A 22,102-nucleotide genomic window follows, 5' to 3' on the forward strand; every position below is an offset into this window, starting at 1 on the left:
ACCAGGCTTATTGGCTATAACGGGAACCATCTCGGATTAAATACACGACTCAGATCGCAGCCCTCTAATTCAGAGAGGTCCTGGATCATTAACGGGATGGCTGGTTTTATGACGTGCTTAAAGATGCAGTTCCCACCCGTTGCCACACACCAGAATGGCCGCTTCAGGTGAGAAATTCAACTCCAGCAGATATAAAACCCAGAATAAGAGACCATACGTGAGCTATCTTTCCATCCGGTCTCCACTAGTTTGGTAAATATACTTAGTAATGAAGTACAGCAGTAATACGACTACAATCATGCAATACGGAATCACTTACCAACACTACCATTATCACGCAATGGGTAAATTGGTTGCCAACACCATCGTACAATACCTACAAAATACAGCGATATCAAATCACAGTAACAATCAATAGTTGATGGACTAAATGATGTGAAACACTTTTGGAATTTCCTACAACATGGTAGGTGCCATTAACAACGAGCACAACGAGCACATGGTAGGTGGAGACGGCTATTCTCAAGACAAGAAACAAATAATTTGGGAAGGATAACCATCCGACAACAATGAAATGAAGTAATTAAAACTAAATTAACTAGAACGGTACTGGGAAGAGCGTATATACTTACGCCAGTTTGAACAGTTTACGTTTTGTAGCACACTGATGGGCTGGATCTGCATCTGGACCTGAACCAAAATCGAATCTGGTGTTGGCTTAGTGGTGAACCTGGTGGCTTTTAACCTGGTGTTGGCTTAGCGGTTAGGGTGGTGGCTTGGGATCCTTGGGTCCTGGGTTAAAGCCCCATTTTCCGCCGAATTAACACCAGGGTTGACTCGGCCTGTCATCCTTCTGAAGTCAGCAAAATCGGTACCAGTGTAGCAGCCAAAAGGCTGCACACGAAGGGAAGGGGTATTGACGGATTTATTAAATCTGGTATTGGTGTGGTGCAGGCATGATGGGCCGAATGGCTTCCTCCTGCGCATAAAAATTATTTGCGATTTGTTTACATCAGGTTGTTTTGATCACCGACCCAACTCTTCCACGTAGTTTTGTCATAACACATCCAAAACTTTTTGAAACATCAAGCAAGATATATTGTTTTTGGCCGTATCTCTAAATGATGAAGAATCACTTTAAAAAATTCTCATATTTGGATCCGGATCTTCACCAAAATATAAATCAATTAGTCCTTTTTTTATAAGTTATATATGTTTATGTTATAACTTTGTAAGTTTATTATCGCATTGTCAAACACCCGACCTGTCCACCAAATTTTGTCCTAATCCATCCACAACCTTTTCAGATATCATGCTCACAGACCGAGACAGACAGATACATGTGAAAACAACTTCCATACACCTTCGGTGGTGGGGGTAATAACAATTTCATTGTTACATACCAAATGGGAATATGATTACAATATTTAGCCAGGACACCTTTAATCTCCACATCAACAGACAACCGCTGCTCAAACCACAAAAGACCGGAACATTAACTCCGAGGACAATCCTAAGCATGTCGAGAATCCATTAACGCAAATAAAAATGTCCCCAAAGAGTGGAAGTTCCCAAAAGAGAGAAAAGCCGTAAATGCAGAGAAGATGCCACATGTAAAGCAGTCGAGAGTCCAGGAAAGGTGCATGCCACTGCCCAAATATTGTCCAGCCGAACACACCTGCCAAATTTGTCCACAACCTGCTTATTCTTTTCAGGCAGTTGTGCAGGAATGGCCGATTGCAGTGGAACACGTCTCTCCAGGGAAGGGTCCGTCTGCTTCGGTACGCGAGGCTCCTTCTGGTATTGCCCAGATTTCAGGCCCGTGCCAGAGCCTAAAGACATTGGGATTGAGGCAAAAGGTCTCGCAAACTGCTTTATGCACTGCTTTGTGGTTCAGTGTGCACTCGTAAGGGATCCATACCAGACAAACTGTTTATACTTGATATTAAATATCCCACGGATTAAACATCCAAAGGTATTAATGAAAATATCACCCCCAGCCTGCCTCTGGGTCCCACCCCGGTCTGCCAAGTGTCTGACCTGTTGTTTCGTCATCCGAACAATTGAGGGCAGTGCTTCATCTGAGCCCACAACTGTCATCCAAGGGCTATGCTTATCGTGGTGAGAAAAAGTTTGTGAACCCTTTAGAATTTTCTGTATTTCTGCATGAATTTGACCTAAAGTGTTATCAGACCTTCATCTAAATCCTAATAATAGATAAAGAGAACCTGATTAAACAAATAGCACACACAAAAACAAAAAAAATCTACTTTTTCATTTATTTATTGAGCAAAATGATCCAACATTTTATTTCTTTGTTGGAAAAAGTATGTGAACCTTTACATTCAGTCACTGGTGGGACCCCCTTGGCAGCAATAACTTCAACCAAATATTTCCTGTAACTCTTGATCAGTCCTGCACATCGGCTTGGAGGAAGTTTGGCCCATTCCTCCTTACAGAACTGCTTCAACTCAGAGATAGTTGTGGACTGTATTACATGAACTGCTCATTTCAGGTTCTGCCACAACATTTCAATTGGGTTGAGGTCTGGACTTTGACTTGGCTGTTCCAAAACGCAAAATCTCTGCTGCTTCAGCCATTCTGTTGTAGATTTACTTGTGTGTTTATGATCGTTGACTTGCTACATGACCCACTTTCTATAAAGCTTCAGCTCACGGACGGATGCCCTGACATTCTCCTGCAGAATTTTGATGATACAATACAGAATTCATCATTCTGTCAATGATGGCAAGCCGTCCGGGTCCTGAGGCAGAAAGGCAGCCGCAAACCATGATACTCCCACCATGATTCACGGTTGGGATGAGGTTCTTTTGTTGGAATGCAGTGTTTGGTTGACACCAAACATAACGTTTCTCATTTAAGCCAAAAAAGTTCCATTTTTGACTCACCTGTCCATCGACCATTCTTCCAATAGCCTTCTGGATCATCCACATGGTCTTTGGCAAACTTGAGATGGATGGCAACACTCTTCTTGGAGAGCAGTGGTTTCTTCCTTGCTATCCTCCCATGCACACCATTCTCGTTCAGTGGTTTCCTGATGGTGGACTCATGAACACTACCATTAGTCAATGCAAGAGAGGCCTGCAGATCCTTAAACCTTACCCTGGGGTTCTTTGTGACCTCATGGATTATTGTCCACCATGCTCTTGGAGTGATTTTTGCTCGACGACCGCTCCTGGAAAGAGTAACAATGGTGTTGAGTTTTCTCCATTTGTACACTATCTGCCTGACAGTGGAATGGTGGAGACCAACATCTTTAGAAATGGTTTTGTAACCCATTCCAGACTGAAAAGCATCGACAACTCTTTTACTGAGGTCTTCAGAAAATCTCTTTTGATCGGGGCATGACATGCTTCCACAAACTTGTGTGGTGAAGACCAGACTCTGATGGTGACGAACAAAGTTAATGTTTTTAGATCCTCGTATAGGATCTCTGAGTCTCACTCACGTTGTTGTTCTTCATCTTCTCCTTGTGGACTTTTTTGTTTCACAGCCTACAGTTTCCATCGAAACTTCCTGAAACTTGGTGTATATATGTAAAAATACTCTGCGCAGACAGTAACCATCTCCGTTTTTGAAAATTCCTCCTCGAAAAAAAGTTATGACGTCAAAATATCTCCGCTAATGGAAATCGCCTAAAAAATTATCTCCGAAACTTGGCAAGCTTTTTAAATTCTGTTTGCGGGAATCGAGCAGGGCATTGGCAGAGATGAATTACCGTACATAGGATACATCACTATGACGTCATATCAATTTTTTATGACGTCATTCCTATTTTTTGACATTTTTTGTTTCACAACCCAGAGTTTTCATCGGATCTTCGTGAAACTTGCCATGTATATGCAGAAAGCCCAGGTGCAGGCAGTAACCATCTCCGATTTTGGAAATTCTTAATAGAAAAAAAGTTGACGTCATAACATCGCCACTAATGGAAATCGCTTATACCATTATCTCCGAAACTAGGCAAGCTGTTTGAATTTTGTTTGCGGAAATCAAGCCGGGCATTAGTACAGATAACTTATCGCAAACCTGATACATCACAATGATGTCATATTCGTTTTTATGACGTCATCATTAAGAGGATGAGGATCTTAGCTCATTTGAGCTTGTTCATAAAGGGCAGGGCCACCCAATCTCACTCCTGAATGTCATCCCATTGCTTGAAACACCTGATTGTAATTACCCCCTCAATTGAGCTGATTAACCAAGAGGTTCACATGCTTTTTCCGGCAAAGAAATTGAATGTTGGATCATTGGCAAGTCCCCACGTTTCTATTATACAAACTTCATGACTCACACAACAATATTTCCCCTTTGAACCCTGAGCCACTTGGACTTTAGGCTCCCCCACCCTGGGCTCGCTGGAGAAAAATCCGGCCGCTCGGGTATAGAGAGGCTTGAATAGCGGCCGCTAAAACAGCCACTAGGGCTCAAGGGGTTGGTTAATCTCAGAAAAGCATGCAATTTGTAACTGCTCTGTCTCATTGCTTGCTCCAAGCGAGGCAAGCAGTCTTTCTTCTGAATACAATTCGACCTCCACAAAATTTCCCAAACACACTTCCAATTTCATCCCTTAGGTTAGAAATCCCAAATACTGTGTTGATTTGTCCATCGTCTAACTGATACCCATTTAATTCATGCTCTTGTGCACTGATGAGTCTGAAAGCAGAGCAAAAATAAATAAATAAAACCACACACTCTTACCCCTCTCACATGTCATGCTTCTCCAAACAAGCTCTGTTCCATCAGGTTTCCCTCTGTAGCGGTGGTCCTTTATGCTCGAGAACCATTCGCCAGTCATCTTTTTCTTCGCCCTCGTGTTCGGCATCTTCTTCTGCACAAGTCTGAAACAAGAAGTGATGCAATCCTCTTGCCCCAATAATAAAATAAAAAAAATACAATTATAAACTTCAGGTCAAGTCAGGTATGGGAGCATGCGCTGGAGCAGTGTGTTGCTGTGTCCACTTTCTGCCGGTACTCCAAGGGCCCCCACCTGGCCTTCCCCCAGGCAGATGCCTGGCCCATTCCCATCTCCTTGAAATGCCAATCAACCTGCTGTAACCACGAGGCACGTGGTCGGCCCATTGGCCTCCTCTACTCATGAGGCTCCCTCGCTGAGAGAATCTGGTGAGCAGGATCAGCATCAGGAAAACGAGCCACATGTCCATACAGCCGCAGCTGTTGCTCACGGACAATGCAGGTAACAAATCTCATTTGTGTCTCAGCAACCACTCATTGGACACAAAGTCCGAACAGCAATAGCCAAGGATTCTCCGAAGAGACCTGGAAACAAAGAAATTAAGTCTCCGTCTCAGATCCTTGGTCAGAGTCCAAGTCTCACATCCGTAGAGCAAGACTGGAAGCACCAAGGACCTGAAGACTTGGACTTTCATCCTCCTGCACAGATGCCGACAGTGCCACACCCCATGATCCAGTGAATCCATGACTCCCCAGGCCCGACCCAGATGTTTATTGACCAATAGCTCACAGTTAGCAGAGACTTGAATATCACTGCCAAGGTAAGTGAATCTCTCCATGACCTCAACATACTCACCACAAACAGGTACAGACAGGACAGCAGCATCCAATATGTCATTGAAAGCCTGGATCTTAGTTTTGACCCAGGAAACCCATAATCCTAGTGGCTTTGACTCCTTATTCAGCACCTTGAGGGCCCCCAAAAGGATATCTAGTCTCTGCAAAGATGACTGCATCATCTGCGAAACCAAGGTCAGAGATCTTGACATTCCCAAATGATGCACCGCAGCTTGATCTCTCCGACATCATCCCTAGAATCCAGTCCATACAAGTGCTGAAAAGTGTGGGGGACAGTACACACCCCTGACATACAACTCAACAGCTGGTGGATCAGCCTGGTACAGCCACTCAAAGTAACCAGCCCAGAAGGCCTTCACTTCGGACTCCTCTGTCAAGAGCCCACCACCCTCCACTATAACAGCAGTACACCGAGGAATGGGCTTGGATGAACGCAATGCGCAAATTCCTCTGAAAGCAGGACGAGAATCGCTTCACCACAGGTGATGCTCTACCCCTCACAGATTCCACACACAACAGCCTCCTTGTCCACCCTCAGCACACATCCAATTTTATGCATCAACTCCCTGAACAGCTCAGCTCTGCCATTAAGCCTGGCCCTTCGAGTCTGGTCAAGGGTATCCAGGGTCCCTCGAGACAAAATTGTTCTTCACCGAATGATGAGTTCCAAAACATCCACTGGCAACATCAAGGATGGTGGTCTTGAAGGCACTCCACAACTTTTCAGCCAACGTTGGAATACCAAGTCCAGCAATGAGCTTGTGGGCGCTGAAACCATGAACCAGCCACCCTAAATCCGTGACTTCTTGCAAAGTCAAGGAACTTAATGCTATTCTGGTTCACAGTTTCAGACCCATGGGGACCAACACATGGCTCATAACCATCCCTATCAGTTACAATCAATGCATTAAAATCCCCCAAGACTAGAACAGTATCTCGCCTGCGGCAGTGACCAACCACAGACTCGAGCGCGGCATAGAACGCGTCCTTCATGGTGAGATCACTCGCCTTAATCAAAGCTGAAACGGAGACCAGGAAAACGACAACCAAGGAGCGACAAATCCTTAATCTCATCATACACTCCTTGACTGGTATTACCTCAATTATCATTGGAGACAGCTTATTGGACACAGCTACAGCAACTCCTTGAGCATGGTAACTATCAGATCGACCAGACCAATAATAGGTGTAACCACCCGCCATGATCTCGCCACTATCCGGTGTCCAAACCTCAGAGAGTGCTGCAATACCAATGTTCAAAACGCTTGAGCTCAGAAGATATCAGAGACAGATGATCATCCTCTCTTCGGGATAGGACATTCCAGGCACCCACCCGAAGGGACCACTTCAGGTTAACTCAAGGAGACCGTAAACTCTTCCCTGGACATAAATTTATAACAAGAGGGTATTCTCAAAAGGAAACCACAAAATTGGATTAATCCCTCTTTGCACTGTGTGCTTTCAGAAGAAGATGAAGGATATATCGGAAAATAAAAGGATGTGTTTTGGTGGGGAGGGGGTTCACTAATCCTGCAAGCATGAAAAGTGATGGCAAGTTTCATGAATGTGAAACAATAATGCATGCTAATTTTTATTTTAAAAAATCATTGGTACAGTTGTTGAACGAAGATATAATATTGGGGGTAGATGGGGGTAGGGGGATAGGAAGGGGAACAAACTCGTGTATCCAGACATGTGAAATGATTTAACCCAGCGTGTAGCTCTTAACGGGATCCTCTCATATCTCCTTGTCAAGGCTGGAGTGCTCCAATGCAGTGTATTTGGCCTCGCTGATGATTCCACCCTCTGCTGTATCATTTCTCATTGTTCAGACTGGTGGGCAGCCTCTTCTCTCCTTGCAGACCTTGACAGAATCAGGAGCTGGTCCAACACTTGGAATATGTCTTTCAACCCCGACAAATACGTCGCACTCACCCAGTCTCTCCGAAACGACCGTCTGGCAAACCATCCCATCGACTTCCCGAAGAGGTTGTTACTCAAACTTTTGGGCCTCACAATCAGCCATGATCTTTCTTGGGCAGATGTTTCCAAGATGGGCTCCAAAGTGTTTTGGTTTCACCTCCAAATCCAGGCTCAGTGCTCACCTCCACTCACATTTGCTCATTTCCTTTTTTCTCTCACCTGTGAAACCAACTTCCCCAGTCCCATTCTTCCCTCCAGTGCTTCAAGACATGTTTCCCACTACCTCAGGTAATCCCTCATCCATAACTCATGATCTCTTCTCACCCAAATGACCCAGTTCCCAAGAACTCCCTTTTTCCAGGTTATTGTGATTTTCACCCACTCTTCCTCTCCTCTTTGCATTTGTTGCATTACCTGCATCACCGAAAGTTTCACCCCTATCCATTTGTCTGTGAGCATGATGCTTCAAAAAGTTGTGGACAGGTTAGGTATCTGACATGACAAATTTGTTCGATTTTGGTGAAGATCCAAATCTGGATTCGAAAAGCTTAACTTTTTTTTAAGTGATTCTTCACCATTGAGAGATTGGGCCAAAAACTATCTAAAGCATATCTCAAAACGTTGTGGACAAGTTGTGACAAACCTTGGTGGATGAATTGGATAGGTGACAACAACAAGCCGATTCGATTTTGGTTCAGGTTCAGATCCGGCCTATCAGTGGGATACAAAACGTAAACTGTTCAACCTAACGGAGGTATGCGCTCTACTGAGTCTTTTTGTTTCAACCCCAATTTCCCCTTCCCTTCTTGCTGCGTTTCAGCTTGTTCACCCCCATGAGTCTTTGTCCCACCACCACCCACCTCCCCTTCGTCTGCTCACTTCTCATCTGCTGTTGGTGTTTCTCACTTTCCATTTTGTTTCCCTATATCCTGCTCTCGCTCTTCCATGAGCCTCTACATCTAATCATGAATACAACAAAAAAAACGAGAAGAAACCCTTCATTCCTCCCACCTCTCTCCCAAATACACCTCTGCATGCATTGACACGTCAAACAAAAACAATAACAAAAAAAAAAAAAAAAGAGTCAATTTCAAAGACCAGCAAAATGCTCCGTCCGCTTCATGCCCTTACTGGAGCCTCCTCTTCTCGTTGTTCTGCAGGTCAATGTCACGCTGTAACACCAGCTTGATGCTTCTCTTCTCTTCCTCGGTGAGGAAACACAAGTCCAACAAATCCAGTTGCGACATCATGGCAATGGGCGGCCCGTGGCCCGACCTATGCCGAAGTGGAGAGAAAACACACAGTGGTCAACTTCTCACAGCAGCAACACAATGGGCGACCGAGTCAGGAGGAATGACCTCAGGTGTTGTGTGGCATCTTCGACACCCCGATGCGGCATTACATCACAAAGCTCCCAAAATTCCTTTTTGTGACCAAAACGTGGGGAATCCTGGCAGATGTTTTAACATCAGTCGAATTAATGGAGAATTTGATCAGCTCGGTGGATTTCAAAGGAAGAATAAAGACTTTCAGGCTCTTCACAGGTATACAAGGAACACTTTTATTGCATTTGTCAGACTATCGGCTCCTCACCTCATGGACCACAAACGCCACTTTAAAATGTACGAAAGTTTAAATGGTTATGTGAAATGTTACGAAAAACAACCACCGAATGCAAAAGTGAAATCCAAAAGTAATTCTTCAGTGGAAGAATGTTCAGCTTTTCTATTTGTTTAAGGTTAAAGGTGTTGCACCACCGCCCGTGATGGAATGAGGAGCCACGTCATTTTTGCGCAAACCACACCTGATACATCAAGGTTGCATTGGCAGGTGTGGCCGTTTATCAATTGACTTCTATTTATATTAAAACATTTTATTTTCTTAATAAAATCTTCCCGGCATTTGCACAAACATCATGGAACAGCCGCACTTGCACTCCATTCTCCATGTCGTGTTTGTACTGCAGCTAAAGTTGATCGTGACATCTTTGTTTTCGTGTTAAAGGACATTATTAGTGGTTGTGGATCAGCTGGCAGGATAGCCGAGAGGTATGCACTCCTCCAGGCTATCAATGTTAGACATCTCTGATCTAACCTGGGGTTGAATCTTGACCCAGCTATAAACTGCCACCTTGGCGTTTCGTCCGCAGTGGTATAAATCAACGAATGGTGCACCAGAGGCCACGTATGTCAGCACTGGTCGGTCGTTCTAGGTTGAACATCTCACCGTGTATTTCACGAAGAGGAGGCGAGCTATCGCTGGCATCGTGAAGAAATTAAAAACTCGTGCCACTTTCAGTCGAACATCAGGCCTGGTCAGCCAGTTCGTGGAAGCCTTGGGGCAAAAAACAAAAAAATTCTCCCATCCGACCCCACACGAAGGTGGGAATAATTGGGGATATTAAAGAACTACTCGAGTAGTGAATTATAACTGACCTCGTCACTGGTTGAAAGGTTTTGAAATCCTCACTTTATAACCGATATATTATGTACTTGGTGATAAATCGCTCCCCTTTATCCGAAAGACAGTGTGGGATACCACCAATCGAGCGGCATGCTCCGCAATGCAACGCCGAGCCTGCGCATCACCAGGGCCGCAGTTTGCAGGTGAATGCGGCAACCGTGAAGAACTTAAGTCCTGCATACCAATACAATCAAAATTGGAAGTACACGATTCACATGAGCCCAAAACGAAATCCTTTTTTATGACTTTGAAATGATTTTCCAACGTAGTTTCCAAAGAAGGTTTATAGTCACAGCGAACACCTTTACCTGACAAGCCTCCAACTTCAGTTTAACGCATTGGGGCTTGTCTTATCGAGGATTACAAACAAGCCATTAACATGGGTCGCTTGTAAACTTACACCAAGGTACGAGCGATTAAACTTGCAAGTCTGGGACAAACTTCCAGGGATGGGAAGGAGGGGGGGGGACAGTGGGGTCTTGTCTTGAACTCTTTATATGCTCAGAGAAATCACACACAAACTCATATGGGACAGTGGAAAGTTTTCAGAAACTTTTCTCAATAGATGAAAAAGTAACTTACCTCCCTTAACTTGCTAACAGAGTTTCAAAAACCAACTTTCTCCCACTTGAACTGAAAACCCCCCGATTAGAAGAACGTGCACATATCTCCGAGCACACCTTACTGCGGTGGCAAACACACCCCACCGAGTGGCAAACACATCGCCGGGTGCGGTTGATTTATCACACTCAAGAGTTCCACGGAAATCCAAGGTACGCTGGGAGACACGTGGGCACACCTGTCATCACGCGTCACCGCAAAAACACGGCGTGGAGTACCTGACCGAAGGACAGGATGCGTTACCTGTATGGCAGTACAGGCGTTCATTAACAGTATGAATGTGTGTATATGTGTATATATATATATATATATATATATATATATATATATATATATATATATATATATATATATATATATATATATATATATATATATATATATATATATATATAATATTCCCCAGGGGTAATTAATTGATTATATATGCCAAGTTTCACAACAATCAGTTGAACGCCGTTGACGAAGACGATATTTAAGAGGTTTGCCATTAATCCAACATGCCGGGCAAACCACATGACCTATGACATCACAATTTTCACATGTTATATCACATGCTAAGGAGATCATGCGTGCCAAGTTTCACATTCATCGGTTGAGCGATTTTGAAGAAGAGGATTTAAAAAATGTGTTCACCTTTAATCCAACATGGCAGCCAAACGACAAAACTGATGACTTCATCTTAAAAAAAAACAAAAAAAACTCTTTCAACATGGGTAGTCGATCCTAACCTGCCAAGAATCAAATCGATCGCACTTGCGATTGAGAGAAAAAGAGTTTTCATATTTTTGTTTAAATCCAAGCTGGTTGCCATGGTGATTGCAAAATCAAGATTAGAAAAAAAGAAGGCATTAGTTCCCATGGGAAGTTTCGACCTAATCGGAGCAGGATTCTTGAGAAATATCTATTTTTAAATGTCACACCAACATGGAAAGATACTCCAAGATGGCGTCGCCTATGACATCATCAATTTTGTTTTATTTATCATTGCCAGACCGGGTGACCGATTAATACGAAATTTCATATTCTAGTTTGTATAGTGGTGTGGATGCCATAAAAAAATGTTTCGTGTTAATCGGAAAAATTGTTTTTTAACCTGAACATGGCTGGCAAACCGCTTCACTGATGACGTCATCTTATACTTTTTGTTTTTTTTCACCTGACATAATTTAATCATAACCTGACGAGAATTAAAATCGATAGCATTTGTGCTTTCAGAGACTTTTGAAGTTTTCAGTTAAATTGAAGCTGGTTACCATGGTGATTGCAAAATAAAAACTCAGAAACAATATGTATCAGTTCCCATTCACCCCAACATTCTTCCGAAGTGTACACTTAATCAGAGCAGCGGTGCCGACACGACACCTTCCACAATAATAATAATAATAATAATAATAATAATAATAATAATAATACTGAAGGTTCCAAAAACAATAGGAGGCAAACCTATGGTTGGTCCCCTAATTACAATGGTGGTGATACCAGTGAAGATAGCATGGTATTTCAACAAATACTCGATGCCGTTTCGCTGTGCAGTTTAATCAAGAGACAGCATGTTGTACTTCATGAACTCATTTCATGTCTATCTGTGACTATCAATGATTTTGTGCAATGAAGAAAAACGTGAGAAACTAGAATATTACTCAATAGAGCGCATACTTCCTCCAGGCTGAAGAGCTTACGTTTTGTATCCCACTGATAGGCGAATCTGGATCCGATCCTGAACCAAAATCGAATCACTTGCACGAGTCACCCACCCAACTCATCCACCAAGTTTTGTCATAATCCCTCCACAACTTTTTAAGATATTGTGTTGTATGTCGTTTTTGGCCCCATCTCTCAATAGTGAACAATCACTTAAAAAATTCTCGGATCCAGATCCAGATCTTCACCAAAATCAAATCAATTCGTCCTTGTCACATACCCAACCTGTCCACCAAGTTTCGTCCAAACCCGTCCACAAGTTTTTGAGATATACTACTCGCAGACAAACAAACAAACAAACAAGCCGGTAGGCGGCCATGGGTCGCCGAGCATCCGATGACCTTTGACCCCTGATCTGAGTTAATCTAGTACTAAGTACTTACGAAATTGCAATCGAATCGGTTAACCCGTGTATGAGCAAGGGGGCTTTGAATGGTCATTTTGCCCGAACAATGCACTCATTGACCTTTGACCCCTGACTTAGCCAAGATAGGTCAATATGTCCTGAAGCAAAGCTGTAGTACCCATGAACTTTCATTCATATCGGTTAACCCATGTAGGAGCAAGGGGGCATTGAATGGTAATTTCGCCCGAAAAATGCACTTATTGACCTTTGACCCCTGACCTACTCGAGATAGGTCATTATGCAAATGAGCAAAGTTGTAGTACTCATTACGGTCTATAAGCATGTAAAGATTCATTCGATTCGGTTCAACCATCTTGGAGCTAGTGTACTTTGAATTTTCAGCGGGAATGCTCAAAGGCCCTCGGACACCCAAGTTGAGAGGGTTGCCATTTGGAAACTATAAGATATAGAACAAAATGGATGTCAAATAGCGGATAGACAATCACCTTAAGATTATGCATACCAAATCTCATCGAGTTCCATCTACTGATAACGACTCGGTATCAATTTGAATGAAAAGTACCGAAAATTTGGTTTGATATCGGAAATCCCCAAAGTTCGAGGGGGTGCTGTGGGTGAACAAAGATATAAATCAAAAATCCGGCTCGATCGTTTGTGCACAATGTATTCCAGATGATTAGTGTGAATTTTCATGACCATCTGACCATAACCCGAGGAGGAGTAGCATTTGGCGAGAAGGCACCTCCAGCTCTCGCATATTATCGATTTTTGCACTAATTGACCTTTGACCCCTGACCTAAGCAATATCGGTCAATATGTCCTGAGGCAAAGTTGCAGCACTCATTGCGTGTTATGAACCTGCAAAGTTTCATTCGGATCGATGCACTCACCTGGTTGCTAGGGGACCTTCAATTTTCGCCAATTTTCGGGCATACCCCATTTGTAGGGGGCGCTGCGGGTAAACTATTCCACATATCACAAAAAAAAACGGAATATATTTGGTAGAGCATCACCTGTAGATTATGCATGCCAAATTTCATAACCCTACGTGGGATAATGGCTTTCTTAATTGATTTCGCGTGAACGGTACCGATTTTGAATGTTTTTCGGCTGTTGCTAGGGAACCAAAGCGTCCCCAGCAACCATCACAATTTCCAAAGCACTCGGTCATAAGATGTACCTACCACCCGAGTTTGGTCAAAATCCGCCCATGTTTACTACCAATTATGCTGATGACAAACGAACAAACATCCAAACAAACAGACAGAATTACTGACAATAAGCGTCACCTATTTCGGCAACCAAACAAAGACAGACAGACAGACAGGGGTGAAAACATAACCTCCATCTATCACAGATAGCGGAAGTAAAAAAAGGATCTTTTATGATATGCAGTTGTTGTTGTTGCTGCTGCTGCTGTGGTTGTTGCTTGTGTGCTCCTTCCGTGTGCTTTTATATGTTTACCTCACTCTTTGCTAATAATTATCTTTGCTAACCCCCCCCCCCTCATCTCTCTTCTCTTCTCTTCTCTTTCAGAGAAGAAGTCGGAAGTATTTGTCGAAGGTCTGACGGACGGACGGTTTTAACTTTTAACCTCAACAGTGTATGATGGGTCACAATTTCCTTTATTCTCGTGACTATTTTTAAAGCAATTGGTTGTTTTATATGACTCGGTTTGCTTTAAAAAGGTTACATGGTTTCTCTTCGTGAGTTTCAAAGCAAAATACAATTGATAACACCCGATTTCTGAGCCGTTCGCTGTATTAACATTTTTTCTCAATTACAGAGCAAAATTTTTTTTCCACTTGTCACCTGATGATCATGTGTGTGTGCAAGTGTGTGCGCGTTGTTCATACAGCATAACATATTCTCCGATAACTCACTTACCCCCACTACCCCCACCCTTCTCTTTGTCCCAATCTTGCTCCATCCCCTCCTAATACAGTGCAGCATCCTCCCACACCTCTCTACCTCTATCTATCTCTCTCTTTCTTTCTCTTTCTCTCTCTTTCTGCGAATGTATTTGGACGGTGGTTATGCCTGGATGGTGGATATCTCCGCACGTATCGGGATGGTGTTTATTCCAGACAGTTGTTGTCTCCATACATGTCTGGACGGTGGTTATTTCCGGACTGTGGTTATCTCCGGAAGTATCCAGATGGTGGTTATGTTCGGACAGACCCTCCCCTCACACTACCTTTCCTTACCCTCATATCACACTGCCTTCCCTTCTCTCACTCCTTCTCACTCCCCCACCCTTCTCTCTCTCTCCACCCCCCCTTTGTATACCCATCGTTTGGATGTCCAAACAGTGGTTATGACCATGTACAGTGTTTATGTCCAGACAATGGTTATCTCCGGACGTGTTCGGCTAGTGGTTATGTCTGGACGGACCCTCTCCTCATACTGCCTTGCCATGTGCTCCCCTCACGCTACCTTCCCTTTCCCCATGCCTCCTCGCTTCCCTCCTCCTTCCTCACTCCTCGGTCTCTCTCCCTCCTTGTTCCTCCTCCTTCTCGACAGCGTCGACAGTGACAGAACCAGGGGCCATAGCCTGAGAGTAAAGAAGAGGAGAGTTAAGACGGTAGCAAGGCAGGGGACTTTCACTCAGAGAGTAGTTAATGCATGGAATGGTCTCCCTGGAAAGGTAGTGGCAGCAGAAAAAGTAGATATGTTTAAATTAGAATTAGATAGGTACCTGGAAGTTATGGAGATAGAGGGGTATGGGGATGTTGATAGAACTTTTAGGTAGTTTGAGCATTGATGGGTGATTGCATGCATATGTACGGAGCGCTATTGGTGGGGGTCTTGTCAAGGGGAGTTGTGTGGTTGTGTGTTTTTAACCAAGCCCATGCCCCCTCCCCTGAGGGCAAGAAAAAATAAAACAAAAACTACAAAAAAATAATAAAAAAAATTTAAAGAAACAAACAAACGAAAATTAATTTCATTAATTAAAAACACTTTTTACATTTTCTTCCTTGGATCTTGTGTAGATGGGTTGGTGTGGTGTTCGCACAGGCATGGTGGGCTGAATGGCCTCCACCTGTGTTGGATTTCCTTGTAAATTGGAAGGACCAGACTGTGCATCTTCTTCTTCTTTTAGGGGTATAGCAGCTTAGCTGCCAGGGTAGCTATTATTTCTTGGAAGTGAGACTGTGTCGCTGATGCAGTGCCCCTCAACCAGTACACACTGGTACTCCTTTCATTGACCTTGGGAGGATGACAGGCTGAGTCAACCCCCTGGTGTATTAATTCAGCAGCCAACAGGTCTTGAACTCAGGACCCTAGGATCCCAAGCCGCAACCATAACCACCAAGCCAACACCAGGCTATATAGACTGTGCATGACAAAACACGGTCGATCAGGTTATTGAAAGAATCAGACCATGCATGACATGATAACATCTTAGATCAGGTAATTGAAAGAATCAGACCATGCATGACATTATAACATGTTAGATCAGGTTATTGAAAGAATCAGACCATGCATGACATTATAACACGTTTGATCAGGTTATTGAAAGAATCAGTCCATGCATGAAATTATAACACGTTCGATCAGGTTATTGAAAGAATCAGACCATGCATGACATTATAACATGTTAGATCAGGTTATTGAAAGAATCAGACCATGCATGACATTATAACATGTTCGATCAGGTTATTGAAAGAATCAGACCATGCATGACATTATAACATGTTAGATCAGGTTATTGAAAGAATCAGTCCATGCATGAAATTATAACACGTTCGATCAGGTTATTGAAAGAATCAGACCATGCATGACATTATAACATGTTAGATCAGGTTATTGAAAGAATCAGACCATGCATGACATTATAACATGTTAGATCAGGTTATTGAAAGAATCAGACCATGCATGACATTATAACATGTTAGATCAGGTTATTGAAAGAATCAGACCATGCATGACATTATAACACGTTTGATCAGGTTATTGAAAGAATCAGACCATGCATGACATGATAACATCTTAGATCAGGTAATTGAAAGAATCAGACCATGCATGACATTATAACATGTTAGATCAGGTTATTGAAAGAATCAGACCATGCATGACATGATAACATCTTAGATCAGGTAATTGAAAGAATCAGACCATGCATGACATTATAACATGTTAGATCAGGTTATTGAAAGAATCAGACCATGCATGACATTACAACACGTTTGATCAGGTTATTGAAAGAATCAGTCCATGCATGAAATTATAACACGTTCGATCAGGTTATTGAAAGAATCACACCATGCATGACATTATAACATGTTAGATCAGGTTATTGAAAGAATCAGACCATGCATGACATTATAACATGTTAGATCAGGTTATTGAAAGAATCAGACCATGCATGACATGATAACATCTTAGATCAGGTAATTGAAAGAATCAGACCATGCATGACATTATAACATGTTAGATCAGGTTATTGAAAGAATCAGACCATGCATGACATTATAACACGTTTGATCAGGTTATTGAAAGAATCAGTCCATGCATGAAATTATAACACGTTCGATCAGGTTATTGAAAGAATCAGACCATGCATGACATTATAACATGTTAGATCAGGTTATTGAAAGAATCAGACCATGCATGACATTATAACATGTTCGATCAGGTTATTGAAAGAATCAGACCATGCATGACATTATAACATGTTAGATCAGGTTATTGAAAGAATCAGACCATGCATGACATTATAACATGTTAGATCAGGTTATTGAAAGAATCAGACCATGCATGACATTATAACATGTTAGATCAGGTTATTGAAAGAATCAGACCATGCATGACATTATAGCATGTTAGATCCGGTTATTGAAAGAATCAGACCATGCATGACATTATAGCATGTTAGATCCGGTTATTGAAAGAATCAGACCATACATGACATTATAGCATGTTAGATCCGGTTATTGAAAGAATCAAACCATGTATGACATTACAACACGTTCGATCAGGTTATTGAAAGAATCAGACCATGCATGACATTATAACATGTTCGATCAGGTTATTGAAAGAATCAGACCAAACATGACATTATAACATGTTCGATCAGGTTTTTTTTGTATACCTTGTCGAGGCTCGTATGAGAGCTAACACACTACGCACATCAAGGGGGGCATGAGACGAGGGGAGGGAGTGGGAAGGACAAAACAGTGGGGAACAGAGATATTAGATCTGTGGAAGGGAGAGGGATGGGACGGGGAACATGGGGGATAGAAGATGGACATTACAGGGACTTTCAGGAAGGAAAGCAGGGGAATTGAAGGAAGTGGGCTTGGGTGGATTACCGGGGGTAGAAAAGATCGAGGATTTGGATGGGGGAAGATAAGAGGTGGTGTGGAACAGCTGTTTTGAAAGCCTGAAGGGAAGAATGGGAAAGAATAGAGTGAGGAAGTTTATTCCAAAGGCGGGGAAAAAGAGGAATGAAAGAGTGAAGGTGAGCAGTGATCCGTGATTTTGGTAGTTTTACCAGAAGGGGGTTGTTGGCGGACTTGAGCGCCCTGCGGAAATCTGGTGGGGACAAATCTCAGAGAGAGCAAAGGGGGGGTGGGGGCGAGGCTGGAGAGGAGACTGTAGAAGACAGAAAGACCACCGACCAACCTGCGGTGATTGAGTGAGAGGCCCAAAGACTCAGCCTCATTGCAGGAGATGCCAATGATCCGAAATGCCTTGGTTTCTACAGCGTGAAGCCGAGAAAGGTGGGAGGCAGGAGCACCAGCCCCGAGGGGAGAGCAGTACTCCATCAGGCTGCGGACAAAAGCTTTGTAAGTGGTCAGGAGCTCAGGTGGGCTGAGGAAGGACTTTGCGCGACGGAGGAATCCCAGTCGGCGACTGGCTTTGGAGGCGAGGTTTGAAATGTGGCTTTCCCAGGAAAGGTCATGGCAGATAGTGAGACCGAGAAGCTTGAAAGAAAGGACTTCTTCCAGAGGATTGTTGAGAAAGTGGGTGGGGGGGTTTTCTAAATGGTCCTTTCGAAGAGACATAGTGAGAGTGTGAGATTTGTCTGGATTGAAAGACATGTTCCACGTGTTGGACCAGTTTGTGATTTTATCCAGATCTGCAGTGAGTGAAGAAGCTGCTACTTGCCGGTCTGAGGGATGACCGATGGTACGGCAGAGGGTGGAGTCATCAGCAAAGAGATATAGATGATTTTCCAGAGAGTCGGAGAGATCATTGATGAAACCAGAAAAAGAACAGGGCCCAGAACGCTACCTTGAGGAACTCCAGCCTGGACAGGAAGGGGGGATGAAAGAACTCCATTTAGGGCCACACGGTGACTGCGACAGGAGAGGAAGTCTGCGAACCATGAGTGGAGATGGCCTTGGATACCATAGGAAGAGAGTTTGGTGAGTAGGGCAGGGTGCCAGACTGTGTCAAAAGCACGTGATATGTCCAGGGATACGGCTCGGATTTCCTGTCTGGGATTGTGGGCTTCCATCCATTGTGGGGAGAGCAGAAGCAGCATATCCATTGTAGAGCGACCTGGTCTGAAACCAAATTGATGATCAGAAATCAAGCCATTGGAGAAGAGGAAGGATTTGATGTCTGAAGCGATGATGGATTCCATAACTTTGCTGATGATTGGGAGAAGGCTGATTGGTCTGCAGTTGAAGGGATCTGTTTTTGCACCTCTTTGTGCAGGGCAGTGATGTTTGCTGATTTCCAAGCAGATGGCAGATGACCTTGAGCAAATGAGAGGGTGAATAGAACAGAGAGAGGGTGAGCAAGAGCAGAAGAGCAGGCTTTGAGGACACGTGGGCTGATGCCGTCTGGACCGGTTGTAGAATCTGAGTCGAGGTTTGACAGCAAACTCTCCACCTTGTTAGGAGAAAAGAACACAGAGCCCAGGGACAGTTGGGTGCGACTGGGTAAGGTGGGTAGAGAAAGTGATGGGTTTTGGACACAAGATTTAGCTGCAAACACCGAGTTTAGGCATTGAGCTTTTTCATGAGTGGTATCAGCAGTGCGGCCATTTGAGGTAAGGGAGGGGATGGAGGGGGAACATACACCAGAAACAGATTTGATTAGATGCCACCAGGATTTTGAGGAGGGAGAGAGGTTTGAAAGTTCAGACTTGAGATGAGAAAGATGTTGTTTTCTGGCTCTCCTGAGGGTAGATACACACTTGTTCCGAGCTTTATGGAAGGAACTGAGATTCCCCTCATTTGGGTTTGCTTTCCATGAGGCAAAGGCAAGTTGTTTCAGGACAACTGCTTCACCACAAGCTTCAGTGAACCAAGGGCGAGAGAAAGAGTAGGACAACTGAAGACGAGCGGGGATAAATCTGTGCATGAGGGAGAGCAAGTTTCTTTGAAAGAATTCCCAGGACGAGTTGATGTTGGAGAAAGTAGCGATAGGAGACCAGTCTATAAGTTTGAGGGCTGCTTGGAGACCCTGCCAGTCGGCTTGAGTGAAATGCCAGACTCGACGGCGGTGACGTGGTTCTCTGATAATAGCCAGAGAGATGTCCACTTTGACAAGGACGTGGTCAGAAGAACCAATTGGAGCGGAGTTAGAGCAGCAGATATTATCAGGGAAATTTGTCAAAATCAGATCCAGAAGAGATCCGGGTCAGATCAGATCAGAAGAGTACCATTGGTTGAGATCCGGGTTGGGAAGTTGACCGATTGAGTCAGTCCCAATGAGTCGCAGAAAGCTTTTGCTGAGGTGCCATGACAGGTGAGAGAGATACCCACACCTATCCAACTGGCATGATGACAATTGAAGTCACCACATAAGAGGAAGAGAGCGTTTGGATGAGAAGATAGAAGTTGGTCCATGTTTTTGGATGGTGAGGTGTAGATGGAGTCATCACTGTGAGGTGGACGGTGCAGTATACATACAAACATGAGATGGGAGTGGAAGGGAAGCCGTAGCCAGAGGTATTCCTGGGGGTGTGGGGGAGTGAGGGCAGTGCATGGAGAGTGAGGAATAGAGTCTTTTATGAAGAGAGCAACTCCTCCACCAGGGCGAGGCTCAGGTCTGTCAAACCGGAAGAGGGAGTAACCAGGGAGAGACACTTGGGTCAGACACGTCTTGGGGGAGGAAAGTTTCTGTTAGGCAGATTATGTCTTGTTTGTCAGTGGCAACCTGTATGGAAAGATCTGAAAGGTTTGAGCGAAGGCCCCGGATATTTGAGGTCCATACTTTTAATGAAGAGGCTTTGGGTGCAGGGGGTGAGGGGGGAGGGGAGGGTAGGACAAGGGATGAGGGGGGAGGTAAGGAGGGTTGTTGAAAGAGTGTGGGGGATTGCAGAATGAGGAGGAGAAAAGGCTCTGTGGTGCTGGCGAGAGGGGGGAGAAGAGAGGGGGGAAGAAGGCAGTTGAGCATTTGAGGAGGTGGAGTGAAGAGATGGAGGTGAGAGGACAGTAGGAGGAAGCTTTGTGGATGGGAGGGGGGGCAACTTTGGGAAGGATGAGTGAGGGGGATGAATGGTGGGAGAAAGGTGGTAGAAAGGTGAGGGGAGTTTTTGAGAGAGGTGAGAGGGAGGCTTGGAGGGAGAAGATTGGGATGGTTGCTTTGAGAGTGAGATTGAGGGGTGAGTTGGCGCTGAAGTTGGAAAAAAAGAATGGTTGATGGAAAGCGAACATTCATAGCAAACTGGGGTTTTTTTAAGTTTTAGGTCAGTTAAGCGGTTAAACACATTTCTTGAGGGATGCAATAAAGGCGAATTCAGAGAATGGAGAGAAGAAATGCTGTAACAGTTGGATTTTTTAGGCAAGGTATGAAGGAGAGGTCGAATTGAGAGCAGTCTGTTTAAATAGGAGAAGAGTAGTGCATTATGATGCAGTAAAGAGTACCACACGTGTGAAAGAGGAAGATGAAGCATTATAAGAGATCATTTTTGTTATTATTATTAATGTTTGAGAGAGTTTTCAACAGATTAGGTCATGGAAGTGTTGTAGAAAAAATAAATAAATAAATAAAAATCGAGGAGGAAGAAGAATCGGAGAAAGATAGCGTTTTTTTTTTTTTTTTTTAATTTAAGATAAGAAATAATGATTAGCTGGGAGGGATGGGGGACGTTAAGAAAGTGGGAAAGATAGAAATTGAAGATAATGGGGAGAAAAAACAAATAAACACGATCGTACACAGAGGGGAACAAAGGGTTGGCCTCAAGCCTCAAGGATAGGCCTCAAGCACCCAGTAAGACAAGTTCGACGAAATCTCACAAAATAGCACAATTTTTGAAACAAAACCGAACTGGGAACACACAGTAACATATAGGTCAGAAAATAAACAGTTTAAACGGGACAGATAATGACCGGAAACTTAACTTTGAGATAGTCAGCAGGGAGCCCCGAAGGAGACCTGCCAACGCTCCAAACCCAGAACCGAAAGTCCTATTGAAAGAATCAGACCATGCATGACATAAGGAAAACAGACAAAATTGGAGGCCATTCAGCCCATCATGCCTGA

General features: G+C 43.7%; 1 protein-coding gene across 1 annotated transcript in view; it reads right to left on the minus strand.

Moving 5' to 3' along the window:
• The window catches only part of LOC147010663 (uncharacterized), a 77,729-nt gene extending 67,009 nt beyond the window's left edge, over positions 1–10,720 (minus strand). The window contains exons 1-4 of the mRNA XM_085859838.1: positions 10,546–10,720; positions 8,632–8,775; positions 4,726–4,865; positions 1,679–1,832 (exon numbers count right to left, since the gene is read on the minus strand). Coding sequence (XP_085715964.1) covers positions 1,679–1,832; positions 4,726–4,865; positions 8,632–8,750 — 413 coding nt within the window. The 5' untranslated portion in view covers positions 8,751–8,775; positions 10,546–10,720. The remainder of the gene's footprint in view (positions 1–1,678; positions 1,833–4,725; positions 4,866–8,631; positions 8,776–10,545) is intronic.
• Positions 10,721–22,102: the final 11,382 nt, after the last annotated feature.

This window comes from Eptatretus burgeri, chromosome 16 (genome assembly GCF_056783735.1).
Source record: "Eptatretus burgeri isolate ZD-2024b chromosome 16, Ebu_testis_v1, whole genome shotgun sequence".
NCBI classification, from domain to species: Eukaryota; Metazoa; Chordata; class Myxini; order Myxiniformes; family Myxinidae; genus Eptatretus; species Eptatretus burgeri.